This window comes from Heterocephalus glaber, unplaced genomic scaffold (genome assembly GCF_053883595.1).
Source record: "Heterocephalus glaber isolate CG9 unplaced genomic scaffold, H.glaber_assembly_v1.0 deba00001689, whole genome shotgun sequence".
Classification (NCBI taxonomy): Eukaryota; Metazoa; Chordata; class Mammalia; order Rodentia; family Bathyergidae; genus Heterocephalus; species Heterocephalus glaber.
The window spans coordinates 15,360,641-15,384,383 of record NW_028258414.1 but is presented as its reverse complement, the minus strand read 5'-3'; the positions used below and the strand labels follow the sequence as shown (position 1 = coordinate 15,384,383).

Genomic DNA, 23,743 nt, shown 5'->3' with positions numbered 1-23,743 from the left:
AGGCCTTACAATCTGCCTGCGCCATCGGAGCCCTTTTATTTAAAGTGTCATTTGCTCTCTTAATACAGTCACCTTGGAGGGATTATTCCTGTCTCCACTTTGCAGATAGGGAAACAGAGGAGAGATTTAATGAGGGAACTCAAGTCACCAGATACCCCATAGAGAGGAAGGACCCAGGGGGCTGTCTCATGGTTCCATTTGAACAGCTTCCCGGGTCAAGGACCCCTGTGACCTTACACACAAATTCTGTCCAGTGCTGGAGCTGGAACCCAGGGCCTCTCACCTGCTAGGCAAGCTCTGGACCACTGAGTGACATCCCTTGCCTGGCACTGGGTCTTTCTTGGCATCAGTTTCCTCATCTCTAAAATGGAAATGAAGCTGGGCACGGTGGCCTGTAATCCCAGCGCTTGGGAGGCTGAGGCAGGAGGATCTTTTTGAGTTCAAAGCCAGTATGGACTACATAGCAGGGCCCTGTCTCAAAACTGCAAGATAGATAGATAGATAGAAAGAAAGAAAAAGAAAGAAAGAAAGAAAGAAAGAAAGAAAGAAAGAAAGAAAGAAAGAAAGAAAGAAAGAAAGAAAGAAAAGGAATGAGAGTAACAGGTCTCAGGGAACTCCTGAGAATGCTGGGAAGATGTAGGTTGGTTGTTGAGCCCAGGGCTTGGTACCAGGAAATCTTCACTCACTGCCAGTTCCATGGATTTTTTTTCTCTCACTCCCGAAGCAAGCTTTGAAGTCCTCATCCCTTGTTGATTTCTGAAGACTCAGTCAACCTCCTGGGAGGGGTGGTGCGGCCAGAGCTTTGGTCTGTTCGGAGCCTACAGTTTCACCGTCATTCCTCGCTCCACCAAACACCAGGCGTTTACTACTCTCTGGGCACTGGAGTGACAGACTGGACAGGGCTTGAGCGATCTGCTCCGCCCCGAGTCCTGGCTCACAAAGCCCTCTGGACCTTCTGTGGCCCGAGCCACCTGCCTGCTGGGTCCTAGGCTCTGTGCTGGGCAGAAGCGGGCTCAGGACTGTGCCAACCATGCAGCTGTGGGAGCAGAAGAGGTCTGGGTTCTCTGCAGGGGATAGGTGGAGACAGCTGGGTGGGGCGTGGGGTGCAGCACTGGCCTCGGGCCTGCTGCTCTTGCCAACCTCACGCAGCCCTCCTTCCCATGCACCTGCAATAACCCCTGCTAATTCCTATCCTCTCTGCCATCTGGGAAACTTAAGAGCCCTGGCTGAGGCAGGTCCAGTATAAGGAGGGGACTGTCCCTGTGAGTCACAGCTTGTGCCTGGATGGAGATGGCCTGACCCTGTCCAGCCCTCAGGGTTCCCTTTGCAGCATGGGTGTCAGGTGGGGTGACCTCGGGGTGGTAGCATGGGCTCTTTTCCTTCCTCTCTTCATGGGCAGCACAGAGTCCTAGCAGTACATGGCTTGGCAGGAAGTTGGCAAGTCCCTGGCTGTGACTTCGTTTTTTGTTGTCTTTGAGGCAAGGTCTCATTGTGTAGTTCAGGCTCACCTTGAACTCACTAGGTAGCTCAGTCTGGCCTGGAACTTTAAGCAGTTGTCCTTCCTCAGCCTCCTGAGTTCTGGGATCACAGGCATGTGTCACCATGTCTGGCTGTGGCTGTCACTTCTGCACAAGCCTCAGGGCTTCGTTCCAAGGAGAGGCTCTCTACCTGCATCCTCTGTCCTCCCCTTAGTGCATCTGCTCGGCCCCTAACCTTGACCTCTTGCCTCTGCTGGCCCAACGTGCCAGGGGCACCTCAGGGTTGGGGGTCGGAATGTCTCTCAGCAGGGTCACCCTTTGGCTCCTGCAGCCTGTAGATGGCTCTTGGGTACTTTGTGTCTTCTGTTGCTGGCAGCCAGCTGTCCCCACCACCTCCCCATGAGTCTGGTCCCCAGGAGCAGTGGCCTCAGAGGGAAGCCAGGCCTGTCCAGAGAGGGGACCCTGTCTGTGGGGAGGACAGAGCCTCTGCTGAACATGGGAAGGACCAATTCCACCATGGCTCCTCTGAGCTCCTGGTACATGGCCTCAAGGCAGCCTCAAGGGTGAAGGACAGAAGGAAGCAGTGCCACAAACAGATACTACAGATACTACAGGCCCTACAGATACTTTCAGGGGAGCTGGGATCCCAGGCTGGGCCATTTGCGTGTTTTCATCTCCTGTCTCTTGTGAGCAGTGCCTTTTACTTGCTGTTCTCCTTAGCTGAGTTTATGACTTAGAGCCGTGGCTGGGGCCCCAACCCTGCCCCATCGTGGTGGCGGTGAGGTCTTGCGTGGGAAGTGCAAGATGCATGGCAGCAACAGACAAAGGCCCTTGTCTTCCCCTGCTCTAGTCTGTGAACTTGCCTCTGTCCTCTCAGAGCTTGATCTCTGCCTCCACAGCCTGCAGGGCTGGGCAGATCTGAGGGGCAGCAGCACCTCCTGGTGGCCAGAGCCCAGATACCCCAGATTCCCAGGCAAGGTGAGGTCTCAAGGCCCTGGCCCCAGGCTGGGTGCCACCCCTGCAAGCCTGCTCATGTCTCAGGCGCCACAAGACCCAGGGCCAGAGATCACCTAACGGGTGTCCAGAGCCTGTGGTGGCCTGGGGTGGCTGCAGTGGGTATCTGAGGGCAGGGAGCTCTGGGCAGCCAGCGGGAATGGGAGGAGATATGGCAGCTTCCAGAAAGCATGGTGGGTTGGTCCTTCCGGAAACACGCAGGGCCCCCTCGGCTCCGGGAAGGGCTTTTCCCAAGGGTGCTAGTGGGGATGGCTGGGTCAGCGTGAGGCTGCGGGACTCCCCAGAGCCCCCTTCCTTGGGCAGCTCCCTGATTCCAAAGCTACCACCACACTGGCCCCTGCTGCTGCCGGGTGGCCCTCAGCATTGCTGACACCCCAGAGCTTTCCTGAATCTCAGGGGCTGGGGAGGAGGGCTGGAACCCCGTGTGTGCTGGATGTTGGCTTTAGTGCCCATCTGAACACTGTCCTTCAAGGAAGGTGGTGACGTCAATCTCTTGTCTGTATGAAGGGCTGGTTTGCAGAGCCACCCCAAAGCCTGGGCTCCTTCTACTGCCCCAGGAGGGGCCTGAGACAGCAGCTGCAGAGGTCCCAGCCGCCAGGACTTGTTGTGACCTGGGAGAGATGTTGTCTCTCACCTGCCTGCTCATGGAGGAGGCAGAGATGGGGCATGGGGTGGGAGAGGCACAAGAGGAGAGGCTGGTGTTGGACTTCGGCTTCACTTCTGCCCTGAGCCTTCTCAGTGGCAGTTGGCTTGGCCCAGGCTTTTGGGGGCAGCATGGGGCCTGGGTGGCAGGTTGGGGGGTCACGTGGCATCCTGTACGAGCTACAGGCGCTGCCCACAAGCCTGAGGCAAATCCAGCTCTGCAGATGAGTTCACCCGTGGCACCTGGGTGCCCATCAGCCCAGTGTGTGCAGGGACTGAGTGCGGCTGAGTACCAGGAAGGACCTGGCAAAAGGCCCGTGCCTGAGGAACTCAGGGTGATTCCCAGTGGCCCCCATACAGAAAAGGTGATAGGTCAGCCTTGCATGTAGTGAGCTCCCTGTCCATGGCAGGATAAGAATAAAAGTTGAATTCCTGGCAGGGAGTTGAACGAGGAGTTTGTACTCCAGATCGGTCTCCGGTGACCAGGCCAAGGAATGATGGCAGGGAGGGGGCGTGTCCTCAGGCCCCTTTTAGGGGCTCCCCCAGAGTTTCTATGTAGAGGACTTGAGATTGTCTTGAAGATGCATTTGGAAAGCAAACTCACCTTTCCTTTGATTGCCTCTTGATTTAGGGTGGGATCCCCAGGTCTGTAGCTGTGGGAAGCATGCGTTTCTCAGGGTGGCCATAAGGGGGCGACGGAGACTGCATTGTCAGGATTGCAGCTCCTTGTGAGGGCCTGGAGAGAGTACAAGTGTGGGATCCTGGCCTGAGGACAGGGCTGGAGCAGGAGGAGGTGGTGGCATTGGGCTGCTAGGGTCAAGGGGTGAGGGAAGAGGGAAAGGGCTCTCATCTCCCCACAGATCACAGGGTCTCACTATGTAGTCCAGGCTGCCCCTGATCTCAGTATGCAGCCCAGGCTGGCTTTGAACTGGCAATCCTCCTGCCTCAGCCTCCTGAGAGTTGGGATTGCAGGTGTTTGTGACCACGCCCAGCTAAAGTATTATATAGGAAGGAACAGCAGAACTAGAAGCATTTGGGGCAGACATTCAGAGTGCCGTCCACACCACCCACAACAGCACAAGGATGCTCACAGGTGTGTGCACCTGGGTGTGCAGTCTTGAAGCAGCATTTTAAGAGAAGCACACTTCAAGGGCTGGAGGCGGGTGGGACACAGAGGAGGAGGGTCCCTCCCCAGGCCCGAGGTGGCCACGCCGAGTCAGCAGCTCAGCTGTCTGGGGCTGAGGTGACACCCGTTTACACGTTCTCACTTCTGATTTGTCTCCTTCCTGGGTCCCTGAGATGAGAGCAGAGCCAGGGGAGTGGCCAGCTTCCTGCCTTGTTCCCCACCATCCTGCTTACAGTGATCTTGCAAAGTCCCCAGAGGCATCACAAAGACAGTGCTGAGTTCACAGAGCTCAAACACCTAGGTATCAGCTCTGTCTTCTCTGCTTTCCCAGGAAGCCATCTCCCTCTACCAGCTCCATCTAGTCCCCCTCCAGGGTGAGCTGTTTCACAGGCGAGGCTGTGCCAACCGGGCAAGGGGTGCTGATCTGCCCCCGGCACAGTCAGCCCTTTGCTGCCTCAGGGCCTTTGCATGTGCTAGTCCCACTGCTTAGAATGCTTTTCTTTGTTGCTTTTAAAATTCTACCCTGTCTGAGAAGGCTCTTGTGTGCACCTAGTGTGACCAGCCCATCTGAAGTCGTATCTGTCTCTCCCTCGCAGCCTCACTTCTTCCCAGCATTCATTACGTTGTGTACTTGGGTACTTCTTTGTACATTTATTTCTTTAGTGTCTCTTGGTTCATGGAGGGAGCAGAAAACAATCATGCTTATCTTTTTCATGGTCATGTCTGAGTCTGCCAGCACAGACAGCAGCTGGTGCGTGATAGGTATTCAATGAACGTAACATAAATGACTGTTGGCTTGTGTGTTTGTTTGAGACAGGGTCTCTCTGTGTAGCCCAAGCTAGCCTTGAACTCTCGGTCCTCCTGTCTCAGCCTCCTGAGTACTGGGATTACAGGAATGTGCCACTGTGCCTCACTTAGAAATTATTTTTTGAAATAGGAAATCTATACACATGATACAAAGTCCAAAATTTATTGAAGGATGGAGTCTCTGCCAAGCCCACATCCTTAGGCTTTGCCTAGAGAAGAAACTTGCTTTTTCTTGCCCATCCTCCGGGGGTCTCTGCATATACTGAAATACAACTATGCTGGAAACACAGAAGGTAACAAGACCCTGTCTTTGCCCGGCTAATCTGGGGCAGGGTGCTCTTTTACCTTTCTCTCTCCAACTTGTTTAGTCATTTTCACTCTTGCTGAAATTAGTGGAATATGTGTCAGCTGGAATAAGAAGCAGAGAGGCTCCCCAAAGAGAGATACGGTTATTTGGGAGGTGCTTCCCAGCTTGCTGCCACTGTAAACAACAAACAGTGTGGGTCTTCCAGGACTGAGGCAGGGAATGGTTTAAAGTCAAAGGAGGAAGAGAGTTGCATAAGTTGTTTCCATCCAACAATCCTTGGCTGGGCTAAGGGATTAATAAGAAGGTGTTCCAGGATCAATAACAAAGGTGGTTCAGCAACAAGGTTGGACAAAGAAGGATTAAGCAGATGTCCTTGCAGAAGTGTTTTGGTTGGGGGGTGGGCTGAGGGCTGAACCCAGGGCCTGTGCTGGGCAGCTAGGCGAGTCCTCAACCACTGAGCTACACCCCCAGCTCTTTTCATTTTTTATCCTATTTTATTTACTTCTTTTTGAGATAGGAGTCTTGCTGTGTAGTGCAGGCTCCTTGAATTCACTTTGTAGGCTACGCTGGCCTCAAACTCACAGTGATCCTCCTGCCTTAGCCTCCCACATAGCTTGATCCCATTCAGGAGCCCCTATGCCTGGCTCCAGGCAAGTCTTTGTATTTAAAAAATGCATTTATGTTTTCCTCTTCCACTAACAATTTATTTTCTTTGTCCATTTTTTGTCAGATTGTTATTTTTTATAGGAACTCTACAAATTAAGGAACTGAACCTTTTATTTGTGCATCATTCAGGGTCCCATTGATTTGAGGAAGGTTTAAAACAGGGTTTATTTTCAAAGGCTCAGTAGGGAGCTGGGACGTGCAGGGCAGTGCTGTTGCGGAAGGATGCCGCTAGGGGGCGGAGTACTGGGAGCTGCGTGGAGCCCCAGCCCTCAGACCTTCCCTTCTGAGGACCAGAGCCAGGGGGGCGATGCCTGAGGCCGCAGGGAGGAGAGGGCTGGAGGGGGGGCGGTGCTGGCGTCTCACGTTAGTGTCCCTCCTAACTCAGTTCATTCTCTCTGGATTGAAGAAATGAATTGTTTTTATGAAGAAGTAATCTTTTCTTCCATGGTCTTTGGATTTGTGTCAAGCTTAGAAAGGCGTATTTTTACACTCTCAGGCTGCGTTTAAAAATCAATTTCATCAGCTCCTGTATTTTTGTTCTCTGTTTTGTTTGAGACACGTCTCTCTATGTATTTCAGGCTGACCTTGAACTCACTGGGTAGCACAGCTGGCCTTGAACTTGGGGTGATCCTCCTGCCTCAGCCTCCTGAGTGCTGGAATTACAGGCGTGTGCTACCATGCCTGGCTGCATTTTCTTCTTTTTTTTTGTAGCAAAACATTTATTGGTAGATTTTAGGCACACATTATGATAACACTCATCGTAGGAAATTTGCACCTGTACATGATACATTCCACCTCTTGTTTCCCACTCTCACCCAAGATCCCTCCCCTCCCTGTGTACAAAAGTTTGTTTCCATTTTTCCTTCTATTTTCACTGTTTTTCTTGTCCCTTCCTTCCTTCCTTTCTCCTTCCCCACTCCCTTGTTCCCCTTCTCATTTGAACATTTTCTTCCCATTTCCCAATATCCTTCTTTTTCTTTCTCTCTTTTTTTTTTTGGTACCAGGGATCGAACTCAGGTCCTTGCGCTTGGGCAGCAGGCAGCGAAACCGCTGAGCTAAATCCCGGGCCCCCACAATATCTATTATATGTTTTCGTCCTTATTTCCATTTTCGGTTTCTCGCATCAGGGAAATAATGCGATATTTAAACATGTGTGTCCAATTTATTTCACTTAAGAGTATGGTCTCAAGTAGCTAAGTGGTGGGGGTTTTTTATACAATGGAGTATTACTCTGCCATAAAGAAGGATGAACTTGAGACATTTAAAGCTAAATGTATTTTTGTTTTCTTCTGGCCCTTTATGGTTTTATCTTCAACCTTTAAATTTTTGATCCATTTGAATTTACTTTAGTGTTCAAGGTGTGGACCCACGTGTTTTTTTCCAACATGAAGTATTCAATAATGTATCTGTCCTCCACTGATTTGTAGTTTGTTCATTTATTTAAGAAATGAGGTCTCACTATGTTTCCCAGCTTGCCCTGAACTCCTGGGCTCCAGTGATCCTTCTGCCTCAGCCTCCCGAGAAGCTAGGACAGCAGGCACATACGACTGGACCAGGCTGTAGTGTTATTTAGTAAGAACCTGTGTGAAGAAATGAATGAACTGGTCCTGCTGGGAGTGAACATGCAGGCTGTATTATAGCTCACTGCCACCCCTGGACTCTGCCACACCCCTAGTGTCAGCTAGGTCCCAGGTGGAGGTGGATGGATTCTGCAGGGTGCTTCCTGGGGTCCCCAGCCAAGAGGCCCAGGGAGGCATGGGTGTCCCCATGCCATGCTGGCTGCGGAGCCTCCAGGGCTGCGTGTGGAGGGCTCATCTCTGTACTTGCATGCTTGAAGCAAGCATGGCATGTATGTGCGTGAGTGCATAAGGTGTGCGTTCAAGTGCATTGGGAGCAGCCAGGTGCATGTGTGCTGTTGTTGGCAGGTGGGTGAGAGCTTGCAGGCCAGCCTGTCTATGGCTCCGGGCGTCCTCCTGCTGTGAGAACCAGGAATCTGTCCCCAGATTCTGGCTTCCTCCAGGGCGGGGGTGGATGTGGGGAGGCTCCTTCTCCCAGCCAGGGTCACACAGAGGGCTGGGAACTTGAACTTCGCGATGCCACCTCATGGATGGGGAGCCAAGACCCTGCCCGGAGTTTCCAGGGTCACCGTGGGAAATGAGATGCCAGGTGGGACCCAGGCCAGAGCCCCCACCATGCCCCGGGCCAGGAGGCTCTGTCCAGCCCCCCAGCTCTGGCTTCTAGGGGGGAAACTGGTGCCCAGGCTCAGCCGGCAGCAGCCTGGCAGGGACCAGAGCTGTCCTGTATGGGCAGGTGGCAGCATGGAGCTGCCCACCTCCAGCTGCCCTCCTCCCTCTGCCCTGTCTCGGAGGCCCCAGTGTGGTGGGGGAGGCCCAGGAGCTGGAGGTGTGGGCAAAGGTGTGGGTGCAGGTCTACAAACAGAACCCAGGGCTGCGCATTGTGGGGCGAGGATCCCCACCCAGCTGTGTGGCCCGAGGCCCGAATGTGATGTAGACAGCTCCAGCTCGGCCTCTTCACACCTGTTCTTCCCTGGCTCATCTGGCTCAGCGCCTGGGGCCCTGGCCGGCCTCACCCAGCTGCTCCTCAGGGGGCCAGCACTTGGCCAAGCCCCACAGGGGGGCAGAAGAGGGGAAAGGGATGGGGCTGTGAATGAGAAGGGCCCTGGACTTTTGGGGGCCCCAGCCCAGCTGCAGAGGGCTCAGGGTGCTCAGATGCGACGTTCTGTCCAGGTGGTGGGGACAGGGAATACCAAAGGAAGCACAGGGGACTCAGGCATCCCGGGGCAGGGTGTGGGGCTCAAGGCCGCCCCACCGGGAGGTGACCTTCCTTCCTTCCTCAGCTCCTTCTCACGTGACCTTCTGGAAGGGGCCTGGAGCCCATTGTTCCCTGGCAAGCTAGCACCCCTGTCCGCCCGGCTGCACAGGGCAGAGAAGGAAGTGGGCTGGGCCGGGCCTGGTGAGATCCAGTGCAAGGTGCAGGGTGCTGGGAACACAGGCTCACACGTCTGTGCCCCACCTGCACGAGGGTGTGTGTGCCACACCGGCCCCTGGCGCTTCATGGTTCCTCATTGCATCTCCAACAGGCAGTGGGGTGGGATTATCACCCCAGCTGCAGGGCGAGAGCATCCGGACTAGGAAAGCTTCTGCAGCTGGCCCAGGCTTAGTGGATTTGGACCCAGATGAGGCAGCCTCCAGCCTCACTGCCTGTCCCTCCCTAAGCCCTGAGTGGGATGGGGCTTACCTGAGTCATGGCCAGGATGGAGTGGGCAGTGCAGAGATGCAGGGGTGGCCTGGGGAAGCCATCAAGCGTCACCACCATGTCCAAACACCAGAGAGAAGTGGCTGGGTGTGGTGACACACATTTGTCATCCCAGCACTTGGGAGGCTGAGGCAGGAGGAACCCTGTAAGTTCAAGGCCAGTCTGTACTACTTAGTGAGACCTTGTCATGAAAGAAAAAACAAACTAAATCATTTTTAAAAATTAAATAAACAAATGCTGGTCTAGGAAAATCCATCCTCTCCATCTCCTGCCCCCGCCAGACAGTGCACTCCCTACTGTTTCAGTCTGTGCTGGCCTCAGGCTCCTTTGTCACCTGAGCAGTCCTTTCCCGGGGAGTAAACTGTCCCAGGACAAGATTCACTGGGTGGATGTGGAAGGGGACCCCAGGGACTGGGTCCATTTGCACAGGAACCAGGGGATTCTTGGGGGAAACCACCCCTGAGGGTGAAGGGTCAGTGTTCCCTGCGGGAAGCAGTGAGCCGGTTTGGGGGAAGGACGGTGGCCCAGGAGGTCCAGCTCAGAGTCTCAGCGAAGGCTGGGAACAAGAGGAAGGTGCGTTAGACTCCATGTGGCTCCTGTGTCGAAGCAGCTTTCCTGTGTGTCACTGTCTCTCCTGGGTCTGCTGTGCTGTCCCCTGGCAAGAGCTGCTTCTGCCTCCAGCTGCTCATCCGCCTGCCACCCCTGAGTCAGAGTGGGACAGTGCCCCAACGAGGCCCATTGCCAGCGGACCTGTGAGCCCTGACCCATAAGCCTGGCTCATAAATGAGCCTGGCCCAGCAGACTCCTCTCTTGACCACATGGTGTCTGTTCTATGGACATTGTCCTAACGGTGCGGGAGACAGGCCTGGGGTGTGGGGTATGGTCCTGAGCCCCTCAGCCTCCACTTTGCAGCTTGTAACCTCTGAGCCCTGGTTCCATTCCAAGATGACCTCATGGTGCCCACTTCCTGAGGTTGACGTGAGGAGAGCCCGAAAGAATGTGTGTGTCCAGGAAGGGCCAGGACTGAACTGGCCCATCTGTCCCTGGCCTGCGTTGGGGACAGGATAACAAGCATAGGGGCAAAGTCTCTGTCCTGTTCTTTCTGCTCTGGGAGAGGGGGCCCTTTGCCAGCCGGTTAAAGATTGGCCAGAGGTGTGTGAGACACTCAGGCTAGCACTGGTCCACTGAAGGCCGGGCAGAGTGGTGGCCAGTGGATAACCAGTGGACCAGTGGCCAGTGCAATCTGTCCTTGAACCTCCCGAGGGGCCTGGGCCTTGCTGGATCTTGGATGGACACGTGGCAGCATCACTTACTTCATTTCATTTCTTTTAATTGTAAGACAGAGTTTTGCTCTGTTGTGCGGGCTGGCCTTGGACTCACAGCAATCTTCCTGGCTCAGCCTACTGAGTGCTGGGACTGCAGGTGTGCGTCACCTCACCTGGTTTAACATCAGATATTTTATATGTGCAACAGGGGTGCATAGGGGAGTCTCCTTCCACTCCAGGAGCTCTGGAAGAGGCGCTATGTAGCCCTCAGTCTGGGGTTCCTGGGGCTGGGCCATGTCTCTGCCCTCAGACGGGGGGGACTCTGAGTGCCAGGCTGTGTCTTCCTGCTGGATAGCAGTCCTTGGGCAGGAGCATTTCTTCCTTCCCTAGGAATATGACGTCTGGTGCTGGTTGCACCCTGTTCCCCCTCAGGTGGGGTCCCCAGGACAGAGCTGTGCCCATCTCTGCTGCGAACTGGGCTGGCTCTCTCCCAGCTGCAGGCTCCTTGCCTGTGCCCTGGGTTTGAGGACATAGATGAGTAGGACCTGAGGGGTGCTTCCTCCCCTGGGACCCAGCACCGAGCATCTGCCTATACTTCTGAGATGTACTATTTTCTTCAAAACCACAACAGCTGTGATTATTTCCAGAATGGTGGGCAATAATGCCACTGGAAGAACTCTTTCTTTTTAAAAAAGTATTGGGAATTGAGCCCAGGGTCTTTGCTCTGAGCCACATCCTCAGCCCTTCTTTGTGTCAAGACAGGTCTCCCTAGGTCACTAAATAGCCCAGGCTGGGCACAAACTTATCATGCTCCTGCCTCAGCCTCCCAGAGTGCTTGGGTTACAGGTGTGAGCCACCGCACCCAGAAGGTTCTGTGGGTTCTGACAAATGTATGACCAATGGTTGACCACCACCACGGTATCATAGGGTGTAGTGGCATGGCCCTAAACTTCTGTCTGCTTTTGCTTGCCATTCATCTCTTACCTTGAGCTTGTAATCTTTTTTCTTCTTTTTCCAGTACCGAGAGTGAACCCAGGGCCTCACGATGTAGGCAAGCACTGTACCACTGAGCTGTACCCCTAGTCCTCACCTCCCCTGGTCTTTTTCTGTTTTCATAGTTTTGCCTCTTCCACAATGTCAGAGTTGGAATCACACGGTATGTCACCTTTCACTTAGCACTAAACATTTAAAGTTCCTCCGCATCTTTCTGTGGCTCTGAGAGTCCATCTCTTTTTTTTAAAAGATCACACACTATATTTTAGTGTGTCTCTCTTTCTTACAAAGATTGTGGTAGCCAGCTGTGGTAGCACACGCCTGTGATCCCAGCACTCGGGAGGCTGAGGCAGGAGGATCACAGTAATTTGGGGTTAGCCTGGGCTGTATAGTGAGTTCAAGACTAGGTTGGATTACATGGAGAGTCCTTGCCTCCAAAACAAACAAACAAAATGATTGTGGTAAAGTAGACATAAACTGAACATTGTAACCATTTGAAATTTACAGTTCTGGAACTAAGTAAATTCCTAATGTTGTGCAACCCTTTCTGTCCATTCCCAGAACTCTTTCATCATCCTGATCAGAAAGTGCATTCATTAAATAACAGCCTCCACCCCTTCCTGCCTCCTCTTGGCCCCTGGCAGCCTCTATTCTCCTTTCTTTTCTCTTCCTCACACCTCATGTAAATGAAATCAGACCGTACCTATATTTTTGTTTTTGCTGTTGGGTTTACTTCACTTAGTGTAATACTTTTTTTAAAAATTCCTTTTCTTAGTTTTGTGAATCAGGGTCTTGCTATGTAGTTCATCCTGGTCTTGAACTCATTATGCAACCCAGGCTGGCCTTGAACTCACAGCAGTCCTCCTGCCTCAGGCTCAGGTGCTGGGATTACACGCCAGTGCCACCATGCTGGCCATTTCACATAACATAATACTTTGCAAGGTTTCTCCAAGAGGTAGCCTGGGCCAGAACTCCCTTCCTTCTTGTGGCGGAACAGTATTGCCTGTGTGTATTTCCATTTTTAAAAATCCACTCAGCCAGGTATGGTGGCACACACCTGTAGTCCCAGCACTTGGGAGGCTGAGGCAGGAGGGTCACTGCAAGTTCAAGGCCAGCCTGAACTACATAGCAAGACCCTGTCTCACAAAACAAAATTGAAACGACAACAGTAATGAAAATAAATAAAAATAAAATAAAACATCCACTCCTCTGGTGGTGGGCAGTGTGGCGTTTTCACCCGTTGACTTGTCAGGTGGGTACCAGCATCCATGGACGTCTCTGCTGAGCGCTGGTTTTCATCCTTCAGGATGCACAGCTAGGAGCAGAGCTGTTGGGCCCTGTGCTGCTTTGGTGCTGAGCTTCTTGAGGAGCCGCTCTCTGCCGGCTGTCTTTCCACAGGGCCTGTGCCTTTTCACAGCCCGGCCAGCAGGGTCATCTTCTCCACCCGCTCACACCTGATATCGTCCCATTTTGAAAAAACAATGATAGCCGTCCTAGGGGCGTGGAGAGTGTGGCTCGGACTTACACTTCCTTTGTGACTAAGGATGCCGAACATCTTTCCCAGTGCTTCTTGGCCATTCTTGTGACTTTTTTTCCTTAGAAGACCATCCATGGCCATTTTTGAATTGAGTTGTTTCTTTTTTGTTGTGTTGTGAGTGTTCTTTATACATTCTGAGTGTTAATCTTCTGTTTGTTTGATTGTTTCTGTTTTTGAGATGGGGTCTCCCTATGTAGGCCAAGTTGACCTTGAATTTATTCTGACCTTCCCGCCTCAGCCTCCCAGTGCTGGGATTACCACCCCACCTGGCTGCCTGAGTATTAATGTTTTGTCAGATAGATGTTTTGCAAACACTTCCTTCCATCCTGTGAGCTGTATTTTCTGTCCCTGAGGAGACCTGGACCTTTGGAGGAACCGAAGCGCCTCAGGGAGCCTGTTCTCCCCTGGTTGTGGACGGGCAAATGAAGGCCTGCTGAGAAGTCACACGCTCTATCTTTTGGGATGGGGCAGAAAAGTTCCTTATTTGCTCATCCGGGTTTGGTTCCCAAGCTGGACCCTCTCCTCCCTGTGCCCTCCAAGCGCTCAGACTCGGGTCACACAGGAACAGAGGGAAGAGGGACAGTGAGAGAAGAACTCAGCCATGCCGAAGGAGAGACAGACCCAGGCCTGGGCTCAGAACTCAAAAAATCAGGGCTCCTGAGGTGTGGAAGGACCCCGGAAAGATTATGCCGATTCTTCTCTCATTATTCTATGAGACAGGCCAGGCACAAACGGAAGATTTCATGGTTCCATTTATATGCAAAGTGCAGAGCAGACAGGTCCAGAGACAGAGAAAATGGAATTGCGTGAATACACTAAAGAAGGTGAGTTCTATGGCTTAAGAATTGTATTTGCAGGGCTGGGGATTTAGCTCAGTGGTTTCGGCGCCTGCCTTGAAAGCGCAAGGTCCCGAGTTTGATCCTCAGTACCAAAAAAAAATCCCAAACAAGAATTGTATTTCCATAGAGCTTTGTTCGACTTATTTATTTACTTATTATTATTTTTTGTTTTGTTTTTTTGAGACAGGTCTCACTATGTAGCCCAGGCTGGCCATCCTCCTGCCTCAGCCTCCCCAGTGCTGCAATTACCACCACCCCTAGCTAAAACTGTTCTTTACGAAGAAGAGGAGAGAAAGAAGATCAAGGCCCCACGGGTGCCCATCCCCTGCCTTGGCTGCCCAGGCCCCTTCATTTGGAGAAGCGCAGTCGCGCCTGCATGTGCTCGCAGCAGTACAGCTTCATGGTCAGCCCGTGGATGATATCATACAAAAAAATGAAATATCTAGGAGTCAGTCTAACAAAGGAAGCAAAAGACCTCTATACTGAAAACTATAGCACTTTGAAAAAGGAGATTGAGGAGGATATAAGAAAATGGAAAGACATCCCTTGTTCCTCTATGGGAAGAACGAATATAGTGAAAATGGCCATACTTCCAAAAGTATTATATAGGTTTAATGTAATCCCAATTGAAATTCCAAGAATATATTTTACAGAACTAGAGAAAACAATCCAAAAAGTCATTTGGAACCAGAAGAGACCTAGAATAGGAAAAGAAATTTTAGGCCACAGAGATATGGCTGGGGGTATTACAATCCCCAACTTGAAACTATACTACAAAGTAACTGTGACAAAAACAGCATGGTATTGCCAAAGAAACAGACCTGAGGATCAGTGGAATAGATTAGAAGATGCAGAAACAACTACAGATATGCTCAGCCACCTCATCTTTGACAAAGGAGCCAACCATCTTCATTGGAGGAAAGATAGCATATTTAATAAATGGTGTTGGAAAAACTGGATTTCAACCTGCCAAAGTTTAAAACTTGACCCATGCCTATCACCATGCACTAAATTAAGATAAAAGTGGATTAAAGATTTAAATATTAGGACAGAAACACTAAATTTGCTGTAAGATAAGTTAGGTAGAACTCTTGAAGATATTGGCATAGGAAAAGATTTTATGAACAAAACCTCAGTAGCACGGGTACTTACACAAGGAATCAACAACTGGGATCTTATCTTATTAAAAAGCTTCTGCACTGCAAGAGAAACCACCAAGTGAGCTAAGACACAAACTACAACATGGGAAAAAATTTACAGCAACTGTACCTTAGACAAAGGACTACTATCTAGAATATATAAAGAATGAAAAAAATCAGACACCCTAAATTTAAAGACACAATTCAAAATTGGGCATCTCAAATGAACAGACATTTTTCAGACGAAGAAATAAAAGCAGCAAATAAATATACAAAAAAATGTTCAACATCACTGGTTATTTGAGAGGTGCAGATGAAAACAACACTGATATTCCACCTCACCCCAGAAAGAGTGGCTGCTATCAAGAAATCAACCAATAACAAATGCTGGCCAGGGTGTAGGGTGAAAGGAACCCTTCTCCATTGTTGGTGGGAGTGCAGACTGGTGCAACCACTGTGGAAATCAGTATGGAGATAACTCAAAGAACTAGGACTAGCCGGGGATTTAGCTCAGTGGTTTGGCCACCTGCTGTACAAGTGCAAGGACCTGAGTTCAATCCCCAGTACCAAAAAAAAAAAAGGAACTAGGATTAGAGGTCCCATTCGACCCAGCTATACCCCTGCTGGGTATCTTCCCAAAAGAATTAAAAGAATCATACCACGTTGATATATGTGCACCCATGTTTATAGTGGCACAGTTTGTAATAGCTAAAGCTTGGAAACACCCCAAGTGCCCATCAACTGGATGGATAAAGAAGATATGGGTTTTTATAAAACGGAGTACTTCTCAGCCATAAAGAATAAGAAACTGGAGACATTTATAGCTAAATGGATGCATATTGAGGCCATACTCTTAAGTGAAATAAATAGGACACAGATGTGTAAATACCAAATAGTTTCTCTGGTGTGAGAAACTGATAGTGTAAATAAGGATGCACATGGATGTAATGGCCTAAGAACATATTTCTCGGATTGTACTTCCATCGCATGTCATATGACTGTATCAAAATGTAAATTAGGGAGAAGTTTGGTTTATGTGGAGTCTGCTAGCTAACTGGAATTTTTTTTCCAGATCATTATTTGTTCAGTGTTGGTTTTGGGGAACTTCCTGAAACAAATGACATCCTCTGGTGTCTTGTTGGTGCTCGACATGCTTTTTTAAGTTATATGGAAAAATGTTCAAGTGCTTTTCAGTTTTGTTTTGGTTGAGTTCCACTGTATTTGAATATTATTGTAGTTTTTTCTCCTCTTGCATTGTTTTTCTTTGAGTGGTTTGAATTTTTTGTATGTGTGTGTGTGTGATAATGAAGTTATTTAATAAAAAAAAAAGAATTGTATTTCCATAGAGCTTTCTTCGACTTATTTATTTACTTATTATTATTTTTTGTTTTGTTTTTTGAGACAGGTCTCACTATGTAGCCCAGTCTGGCCTGGAATTTGTGGCCATCCTCCTGCCTCAGCCACCCCAGTGCTGCGATTACCACCACCCCTAGCTAAAACTGTTCTTTACAAAGAAGAAGAGAGAAAGAAGATCAAGGCCGCATGGGTGCCCATCCCCTGCCTTGGCTGCCCAGGCCCCTTGATTTGGAGAAGCGCGGTCGTGCCTGCATGTGCTTGCAGCAGTGTGGCTTCATGGCCAGCCCGTAGACGGGGATCATGTCCACCTTCGTGGTGGGCGGCACGCTGAGCTCCAGCCGCTGCAGCAAGATGGCCAGGAACAGGAAGATCTCCCACCTGCTTGGCGTCTCTCCGATGCACCGGCGCTTGCCCAGGCCGAACAGCAGCACCTTATCACTCAAGGTCTTGTTGATGGCAGTGTCATTGGCCATGAGGAATCGCTCGGGGCGGAATTCGGAGGGATCCCCCCACTGCTTCCTGGAGAGAGCAGAGGACCTTGTGGGCTGGGGAGGCCAGGAGGCCCAGGAGGCTCCCAGTTGGCCTTCTGTAGAGAGCACAGGTGTCCGAATACAGTGAGAGAATGAAGGCTTAGTGCATGGGACCAAATGGGGAAGCTTGGTGCTTATTTCCTTCACAGAGCTCCCTCTAAAATGTTCAGCCTCATGCTGGGTGCGGTGGCACTCACCTGTGATCCCAGCACTTGAGAGGCTGAGGCAGGAGGATCACTTTGAGTTCGAGGTTAGCCTGAGCTACAAGGCCAGCCTGAACTACATAGTGAAACACTCTCAAACAAAACAAAACAAAACAAAACAAAACCAACAAAGATCAGCCTTGATTAATTTGTTATTTTGAAGAAATAATGCTTTGTCAAAAGGAAACAGCCGCCAGTGGTGGTACATGCCTGTAGCTCCAGCACTCAGGAGGCCAGCCTGGGTTACAGTGTGAGTTCAAGGCCAGGCTGGACTGCATGGTGAGACTCTGCCTCAAGAAGCCAAAAACAAACAAACAAACAATAAAAGAAAGATGCAGAAGCAGAAAGAGTCAGTGACACTGTGACACTTGAGTAATCCTAGTTACTCGGGAGGACACAGTGGGAGCATTTCACTTTCAAGACCAGCCTAGAAACTTAGTGAGACCCTATCTCAAAATAAAATGAACAATGGGCCGGGGATTTAGCTCAGTGATTTTGCCGCTTGCTGCGCAAGTGCAAGGACCTGAGTTTGATCCCCGGTACCAAAATAAAATAAAATAAAATAAAATGAACAACGGGCTGGGGATTTAGCTCAGTGGTGCCTCTGGCCACCTCCAAAGCACGAAGTCCCGAGTTTGATCCCCAGTACCAAAAATAAATAAATAAAATGAACAAGTCTGGGGATATAGCTCAGTATGAGGTCCTTATTCAAACCTCAGCACCACAAAAAGAAAGAATGAAATTAAAAGAAGGAAAACAAAGCCAGGTAGCAAGAGGATCACCAGGCCAGCCTGGGCTACATAGCGAGAGCTTGTCTCAAAAAACCAGTAATAATAATGATGATGATGATGGTAAAAAGGAAAACATGTTCATTTTCATCCTACCCCAAATATGGTGGTAGCAAAGGCAATCATAGAAGGCCCTAATTTATGTGTAGTATTTGAAATGGTTATTGATGGCACAAGTATGGATAACACTTTCACACTCAGGAGCATTCCAGAGTGGATGGCACATTCTGTGGTTCCCTTGCTGTAGACTAAAGTGGGGTTCCAAAGAGCAGTCTGTGGGCTCAGAACCTCAGAGTACCCTCCCTTACCCACCAGTGTAGAATTTTGTGCTGGCAAACTCTGTTGCAGACTTCCTGGCCATTTCTTAGGGGCGCCATAGAACACACTGATCTGAATTTTGTCTCTTGGCATAAACTCTCCAGCAGTTGAGGGTCTCCTCCTTGCATACACAGTTCCAGGGAACAAACAGCTCCCCTGACTGCAGAACCCACAGCACCCGCCATGCCACATACTCACGGGTCGTGGTTGACCTGCCACTGGTTGATGAACACGCAGCGCTCCTTGGGGATGTGGAAGCCGTTCAGTATGGTGTCCCTGGTTGTGCTGAGGAGGGAAGAGGGCTCTGTCATGCTTGGGGGCTGGAAAGCTGGGGTGTCTTTCTCCTCCCTCCTCCTACCTCACATCTGTGCCCCGCAGTCTCCATGCCCCTCTGTGAGAGACGGTATGAGGGGCAGGGAGGAGGGGAAATTATCCTGGCTCTTCCTCCACTTCAACATGGTACACAAACTTCTCTTTGTGCCCAATTGTGTGCTGTGCCATTTTTGGGTGCAGAGACAGGCAGTCTGGGCAGGCCCTAGTGCTTCAAGTCTTTTCCCTTTCTAAGATAAAGCCTTGGTAAGTTGCCCAGGCTGGGTTGGAACTTGTGATCCTCCTGCCTCAGCCTCCTAGAGTGCTGGGATTACAGGTGTGTGCCATCATGCCCGCCTTGTTTCAAGCCTCTTGCTCCTGGAATAACTGGACCAACGTGTAGGTGGAAGTGGACATCAAGCTTGGGTTGGGGTTGACCCTGGGCAAGGGCAGGGTATGTGGATACGAGTCCGTCCAGGCAACAGTTCCAGCATAAGCTGGATTGGAGGGTTGGTGGGGCGGCCTGGCTGCAGAAGAGGGCATGTGTGACAGCTGAGATCACAAGGGTGACCTTCTCCTGGGCTCTGCATGGTTGGATCATGAATGGCCAGACGGGGAGCTGGGGGTCCACAGGAAGCTGGTGTCATGGCTGGGAAGGAGACCCTGAGAAGGAGCCAGGGGAGGCACCAAGAAGCTGGGAAGGGGGACATGGCAGGGCTCAGGGGCGCATGCCATGGGGCCTCACCTGTGCGGGATGGTGAAGGGCACGAAAGAGGAGTGTCGGAAGACTTCCAGGATGAAGGCTTCCAGGTAGGGCAGCTGGGGTCGGTCTGCCAGCTGGGGCCGCCGGTCCTGGCCAATCACAGTGTCTGCAGAAACGAGGGTGTGCAGAGCTCAGGAGCTGCGAGGACTGCCCCATGGCATCCGTGTCCCCCATCATACCATTTGTCACTGTGTGACTACATCTCATATGTCTGATACTCTACAAATCCACTCAACATTTTCTGGGACCTGGGCTTGCACATAGTAGGGACATAATAGGTATTTTAATTTATTTTATTTGGGGATCCGGTCTTGCTGAGTAGCCCAGGCTGGCCGGGAATTTGCTGCAGTCCTCCTGGGAGTACAGGCACACACCACCATGCCCAGCTCTAACAGATATTTTTAGGTTGAACAAATGCCCTGAGGCCCAAGTGCCTCCTGAGCCCAGGGCTGGGGCGTCACATACCCAGCTCCTTCTGGATCTTCCTCTGGATCTCTGGGTTGGTCACAAGGTACAAGAGGCACCAGGTGATGGTGGTGGTGATCGTCTCAAAGCCTGAGCAGCCCCGAGTGAGAGGAGGGAGAAGGAGACAGGAGCAAGGAAGCCATGAGCCCCACGCACCCCTAGGAGCAGAACATGGATTATCTTTCCAAAGGGCAGGGGTTGACTCATTATCATTCAGAGAACCTGAGGCCTGGAAAAGGAGGGAGACTCGATTGAGTTTCCACTGGGACTGGACGGCCCAGCTTGAGCTCCAACCCTGATCCCAGGCTGGGTGTCTGTGTCCTGGACCAGCCGGTGTGTGGTCAGCAGGTGCGTGGCTGGGCTCAGGCTGGCACAGATGTGTGTGAGCAGAGTGCGGGGCTCTGGCTCCTACCTGCCAAGAACAGGTCATTGACCAGGTTGATAACCTTCTTCTGGGGGATGAGGTTGTCATTCACCCTGGGGTCCTCCTCACTGTGCTTGAACAGGGCACTGACGATGTCCTGGACATTGTTCTGAGGGCACACATGCTTGGGAACAGTTCCAGGATGAAGGCTGGACCCAGTCCCAGCCCACCTGGTGCATCCCCACGGCCTGGGCAGGGTGGGCATTAGGAGCGGGGCCACCCTGGCTGGTTTAAAGTGTCATTAATGCCCCTTTGACCCTTCTTCCTGAAAACCCTGGGGCTCCAGGTCAAAGGAGGAAGAGGTTGGTGTGACCACAGGGAAGAAAAGTGACACAGAGCTGGGGATTAGCTGCTGTTGGGGTTCAGGTTCCTGCAGAACAAAAGCTTTCTCACTCCTCTAATAATAATAGGTGCCTTTCACAGGCTTTTCTTCCCAGGGCTTTGAGTGGGCCCAAGAGGGAGGCTATAAGGATAAGGAAACAGGCGCAGAGTGGGGAGGGATGGCCCCCGGTCCCCGATCCCCCCCAGGCCTTGGCAGCACCACTGCCTCATGGCCACCTTGGACGGACACATCGCATCCCAGGCGCACCTTGTCAAAGTCCTGGTAGTGCTCCTGGACCATCTTCTGCAGGAAGTGCAGGAACCGCTGGTTGAACCTCTTGAACCGCTGCAGCATGGGGTTGGGCAGGTAGCGGAGGATGGGGAAGAAGTCCACGGGGTTGGCAGAGGAGGCGTTCTCCACGAAGTCATTGCTGGTTGCCAAGATGCTGAGCATCTCCTTGCTGATCTGGGGGAAGTTCTTCCCAAAGCACATGGCGCCAATGACATTGGCCACTGGCTCCACCAACTGGATGAAGGGGTCAAAGCACCCAGGCCCTGCCATGAGCTCCAGCAACTTGCTCACAAGGCGATCAGCCTCCTTGCTCGTGTGCTCCTCCAAGTAGCAGGAGGATGATGAGGCCGGGTCTGAGGCCACCGAGAAACTCTTCAGGGCGTTCTGTGCCAGGCGCCGGCGGGCAGCCCACACGGGTCCTGAATCTGGGTTGAAGGTCATGCTCTGGCCATCAGTGATCAGGGTGACACTGTAGAGGTTGGGCCGAGCCTTGAAGTTGTCACCCTGCCGCACCAGGGCCTGGCGGATGGTGTCCAGGCCGCTCAGCACCACCACGGGCGTGGAGCCAATGCGGATCTCGATCACATCCCCGTAGCGCTCACTCAGCTTGGCCAGAGCCAGGTGTGGGTTCTTGCCCAGGGTCAGCACGTGGCCAATCAGTGGCCAACCCCAGGGTCCCGGGGGCCTCCTGAGGCCTTTGGGAACCTGAGGCCTAGAGACTCTGACTACCCAGAGTACCAGGCAGAAGATGGTGGCAGCTAGGAACAGCTCTGTGGCTGAGAAGGGAAGAAATTGGAACAATGCCATCGGTACCAACTGCAAAGGAGAAGGGTGGAAGGGACAGGCTGAGGATGGAGATGGTGCTGTCTGTTCATTCAGTCAATCAGTCACCCATTCAGTAAGTACCGAAGCATTCTGAGCTCAGCTCAAGGCTGGACTCCAGAGAACTAAGACACATCCTGAGAGGTGCCCTGAGCATGTGAGAGAGCCCAGGGCTGGAAAGGAGCCCAGGATCCCCAGCTCAGGTGTCTGAATTCCCATCCCTGCCTCTCCCTCCTTCCTTTTTTTTTGGCACCGGGGATTGAACTCAGGTCCTTGCACTTGCAGAGCAGGCGGTGAAACCACTGAGCTAAATCCCCGGCCCTCTCCCTCATTTCTAATTCTGAAGCTGTAGTGGAGGCAGTGATCCCTCCAACACAAGGATGTATGCGAAGGACAGAACCCTTGACACTACCATGACAGAGTGTGAGCTGTGCATTGTGTCAAAGCTCCATATCAAGGTGGGCTTCCTGTTGATACCCTCTCCATATCCTGGCAACAGGAAGCCCTTCCCCAGCATGGAGAAGGGCAGGTTCCCAGGGGTGATGCAGACGCCTGTGATGCCCCTGCCCCTGATAGCACAGCACCCTTTATCAACACCAAGCAAAGCTCCTCCTGCAAGGATAGCTCCTGTCCCCTCTCAGCGTTGGAAGCTGAGGTTGCTGCAGCCAGGTCAAGGCTACTCTCCCTCCCCATCTCTCTGTCCAGTAAGAGTCCTTAGAGATGGGCCAGTGCAAACCACTCACTGAAAAATGGAGGAACTGAACCCAGAGCTGATCAGCAGGGACCAGGACTCAGGCCTCCTACCCCTACCTGTAGTTCCTGTTTCTCCATCTCTCTCAGTCCCCAGAATTCATGGCAGGGGACCCAGGACTGGAAACCAGGCCCAGGAAGGTACCTGTGGAAGCAGGTGCTGGAGACTAGCAGGGTTGTGGGGGCCCGTCTGGGGTTTCTGGCTACACATGAGGGGCCTTTTATAAACGCCACCCCCATCAGATAGGCCCAGCTGGCCTGGTTACCTGATATCAAAAATGGATCACTGAACAAAGTCTGAAGGGTTGACCCTTGGCATTGGGCAATGACCACACAGCTCCACCTATTCTCAGAGCTCAGGACAGCTCTCTAGGGACAGGCCAGGAGGGGTCGTGGGTGTCTGGGTGTCCAGTTCTTTTCAGGGTCCAGGTTAGGGGGTTCCTCTCTCTCAAGGGCAGGGCAGGCTGGTAGGAGTGGAAATTAGACCTTGTGTTGCCCCCATTCCTGCCTCTGGCCATGCAGTCCAAGCTGAACAGGAAGGGGACATGGTCTAGCTGTCTCTAAATCTCAGCCCAAGTGCCCATTTGCAAACAGACAATGAGGGTCCTACTTTCTAAAGATAGACCCTGTTAATCTTAACTGTCAACTTGGTTGGATGGAGAGGTGCCTATGAGAATAAAGCACACTCCTGGGTGTGTCATGGAGGCATGACCTTGGGGACTATGTCTGGCCCCTGGCCTCTTCCTCTTGGGCTCTTTCTCAGCTCTCTGCTTCCTGGCTGCCATAAGGTGAGCAGCTCTCTTCCTCCAGGCCCTTCTGCCATGATGTTTCTGGAGCCAGCCAACCATGGATTGAAACCTTTGCAATTGTGAGCCAAGATAAACCCTTCCCCCTTGTAAGTTGTTTATGTCAGATACTTGGTCTCAGCCACATAGAGGTGATCAATGTACCCCTCTACCACCCTCCTGTGGAACAAATGATAAGAAATTAAAAAGTGAATGAAAAGTCCTTGCTTTTAGCTGCTTGCTTCTCATGGCCATGGCTTGGGCTCTTCAAAGTGATCAGTATCATTAAGAAAGACCAGGGCCGGGGATTTAGCTCAGTGGTTCCGGTGCCTGCCTTGCAAGTTCAAGGACCTGAGTTCGATCCCTGTTACCAAAAAAAAAAGAAAAGAAAAAAGGAAGACCAGGGCCTGTTCTAGAGCCAAGAGGCTACTGAGATGTAACAACCAAATGTAAAATGTGAACTTGGATTGGATCCTGGATTTAACCAAAAATTGTTTTCTTTTTTTTGGTACTGGAGACTGAACTCGG

At 51.6% G+C, this 23,743-nt stretch overlaps 2 protein-coding genes across 8 annotated transcripts in view; one reads left to right on the top strand and one right to left on the bottom strand.

The window, feature by feature from the left end:
• The window catches only part of Edc3 (enhancer of mRNA decapping 3), a 231,312-nt gene that overhangs the window by 55,802 nt on the left and 151,767 nt on the right, over positions 1 to 23,743 (top strand). The gene's annotated exons all lie outside the window — the stretch shown is intronic.
• Positions 16,435 to 23,582, bottom strand: LOC147821880 (cytochrome P450 1A2-like). Of its 3 annotated transcripts, none has more exons than XM_087198875.1 (7): positions 22,576 to 23,582; positions 20,835 to 21,674; positions 20,234 to 20,354; positions 19,822 to 19,911; positions 19,339 to 19,462; positions 18,483 to 18,569; positions 16,435 to 16,964 (listed from the first exon to the last, which is right to left on the bottom strand). In XM_087198875.1, the coding sequence occupies exons 1-7, from the start codon at positions 22,639 to 22,641 to the stop codon at positions 16,622 to 16,624; spliced, it is 1,671 nt and encodes a 556-aa protein (XP_087055001.1). In that variant the 5' UTR covers positions 22,642 to 23,582; the 3' UTR covers positions 16,435 to 16,621. The 3 variants fall into 3 exon arrangements, with proteins under 3 accessions (XP_087055001.1, XP_087055000.1, XP_087054999.1); XM_087198874.1 differs by having other exon boundaries at positions 22,491 to 22,684; XM_087198873.1 differs by lacking the exon at positions 20,234 to 20,354 and having other exon boundaries at positions 19,822 to 20,233; positions 22,491 to 22,684.

Excerpts from the sequence above, each read along its gene's own strand:
- LOC147821880 (XM_087198873.1), bottom strand. The coding sequence starts at position 22,670 with ATGGGGGTGGCGTTTATAAAAGGCCCCTCATGTGTAGCCAGAAACCCC. Across the intron at positions 20,234-20,834 it reads ACTACCAGGACTTTGACAAG|GTAGGAGCCAGAGCCCCGCA; the intron begins GTGCGCCTGGGA and ends TGTTCTTGGCAG. Across the intron at positions 19,463-19,821 it reads GAAGATCCAGAAGGAGCTGG|ACACTGTGATTGGCCAGGAC; the intron begins GTATGTGACGCC and ends TCGTTTCTGCAG.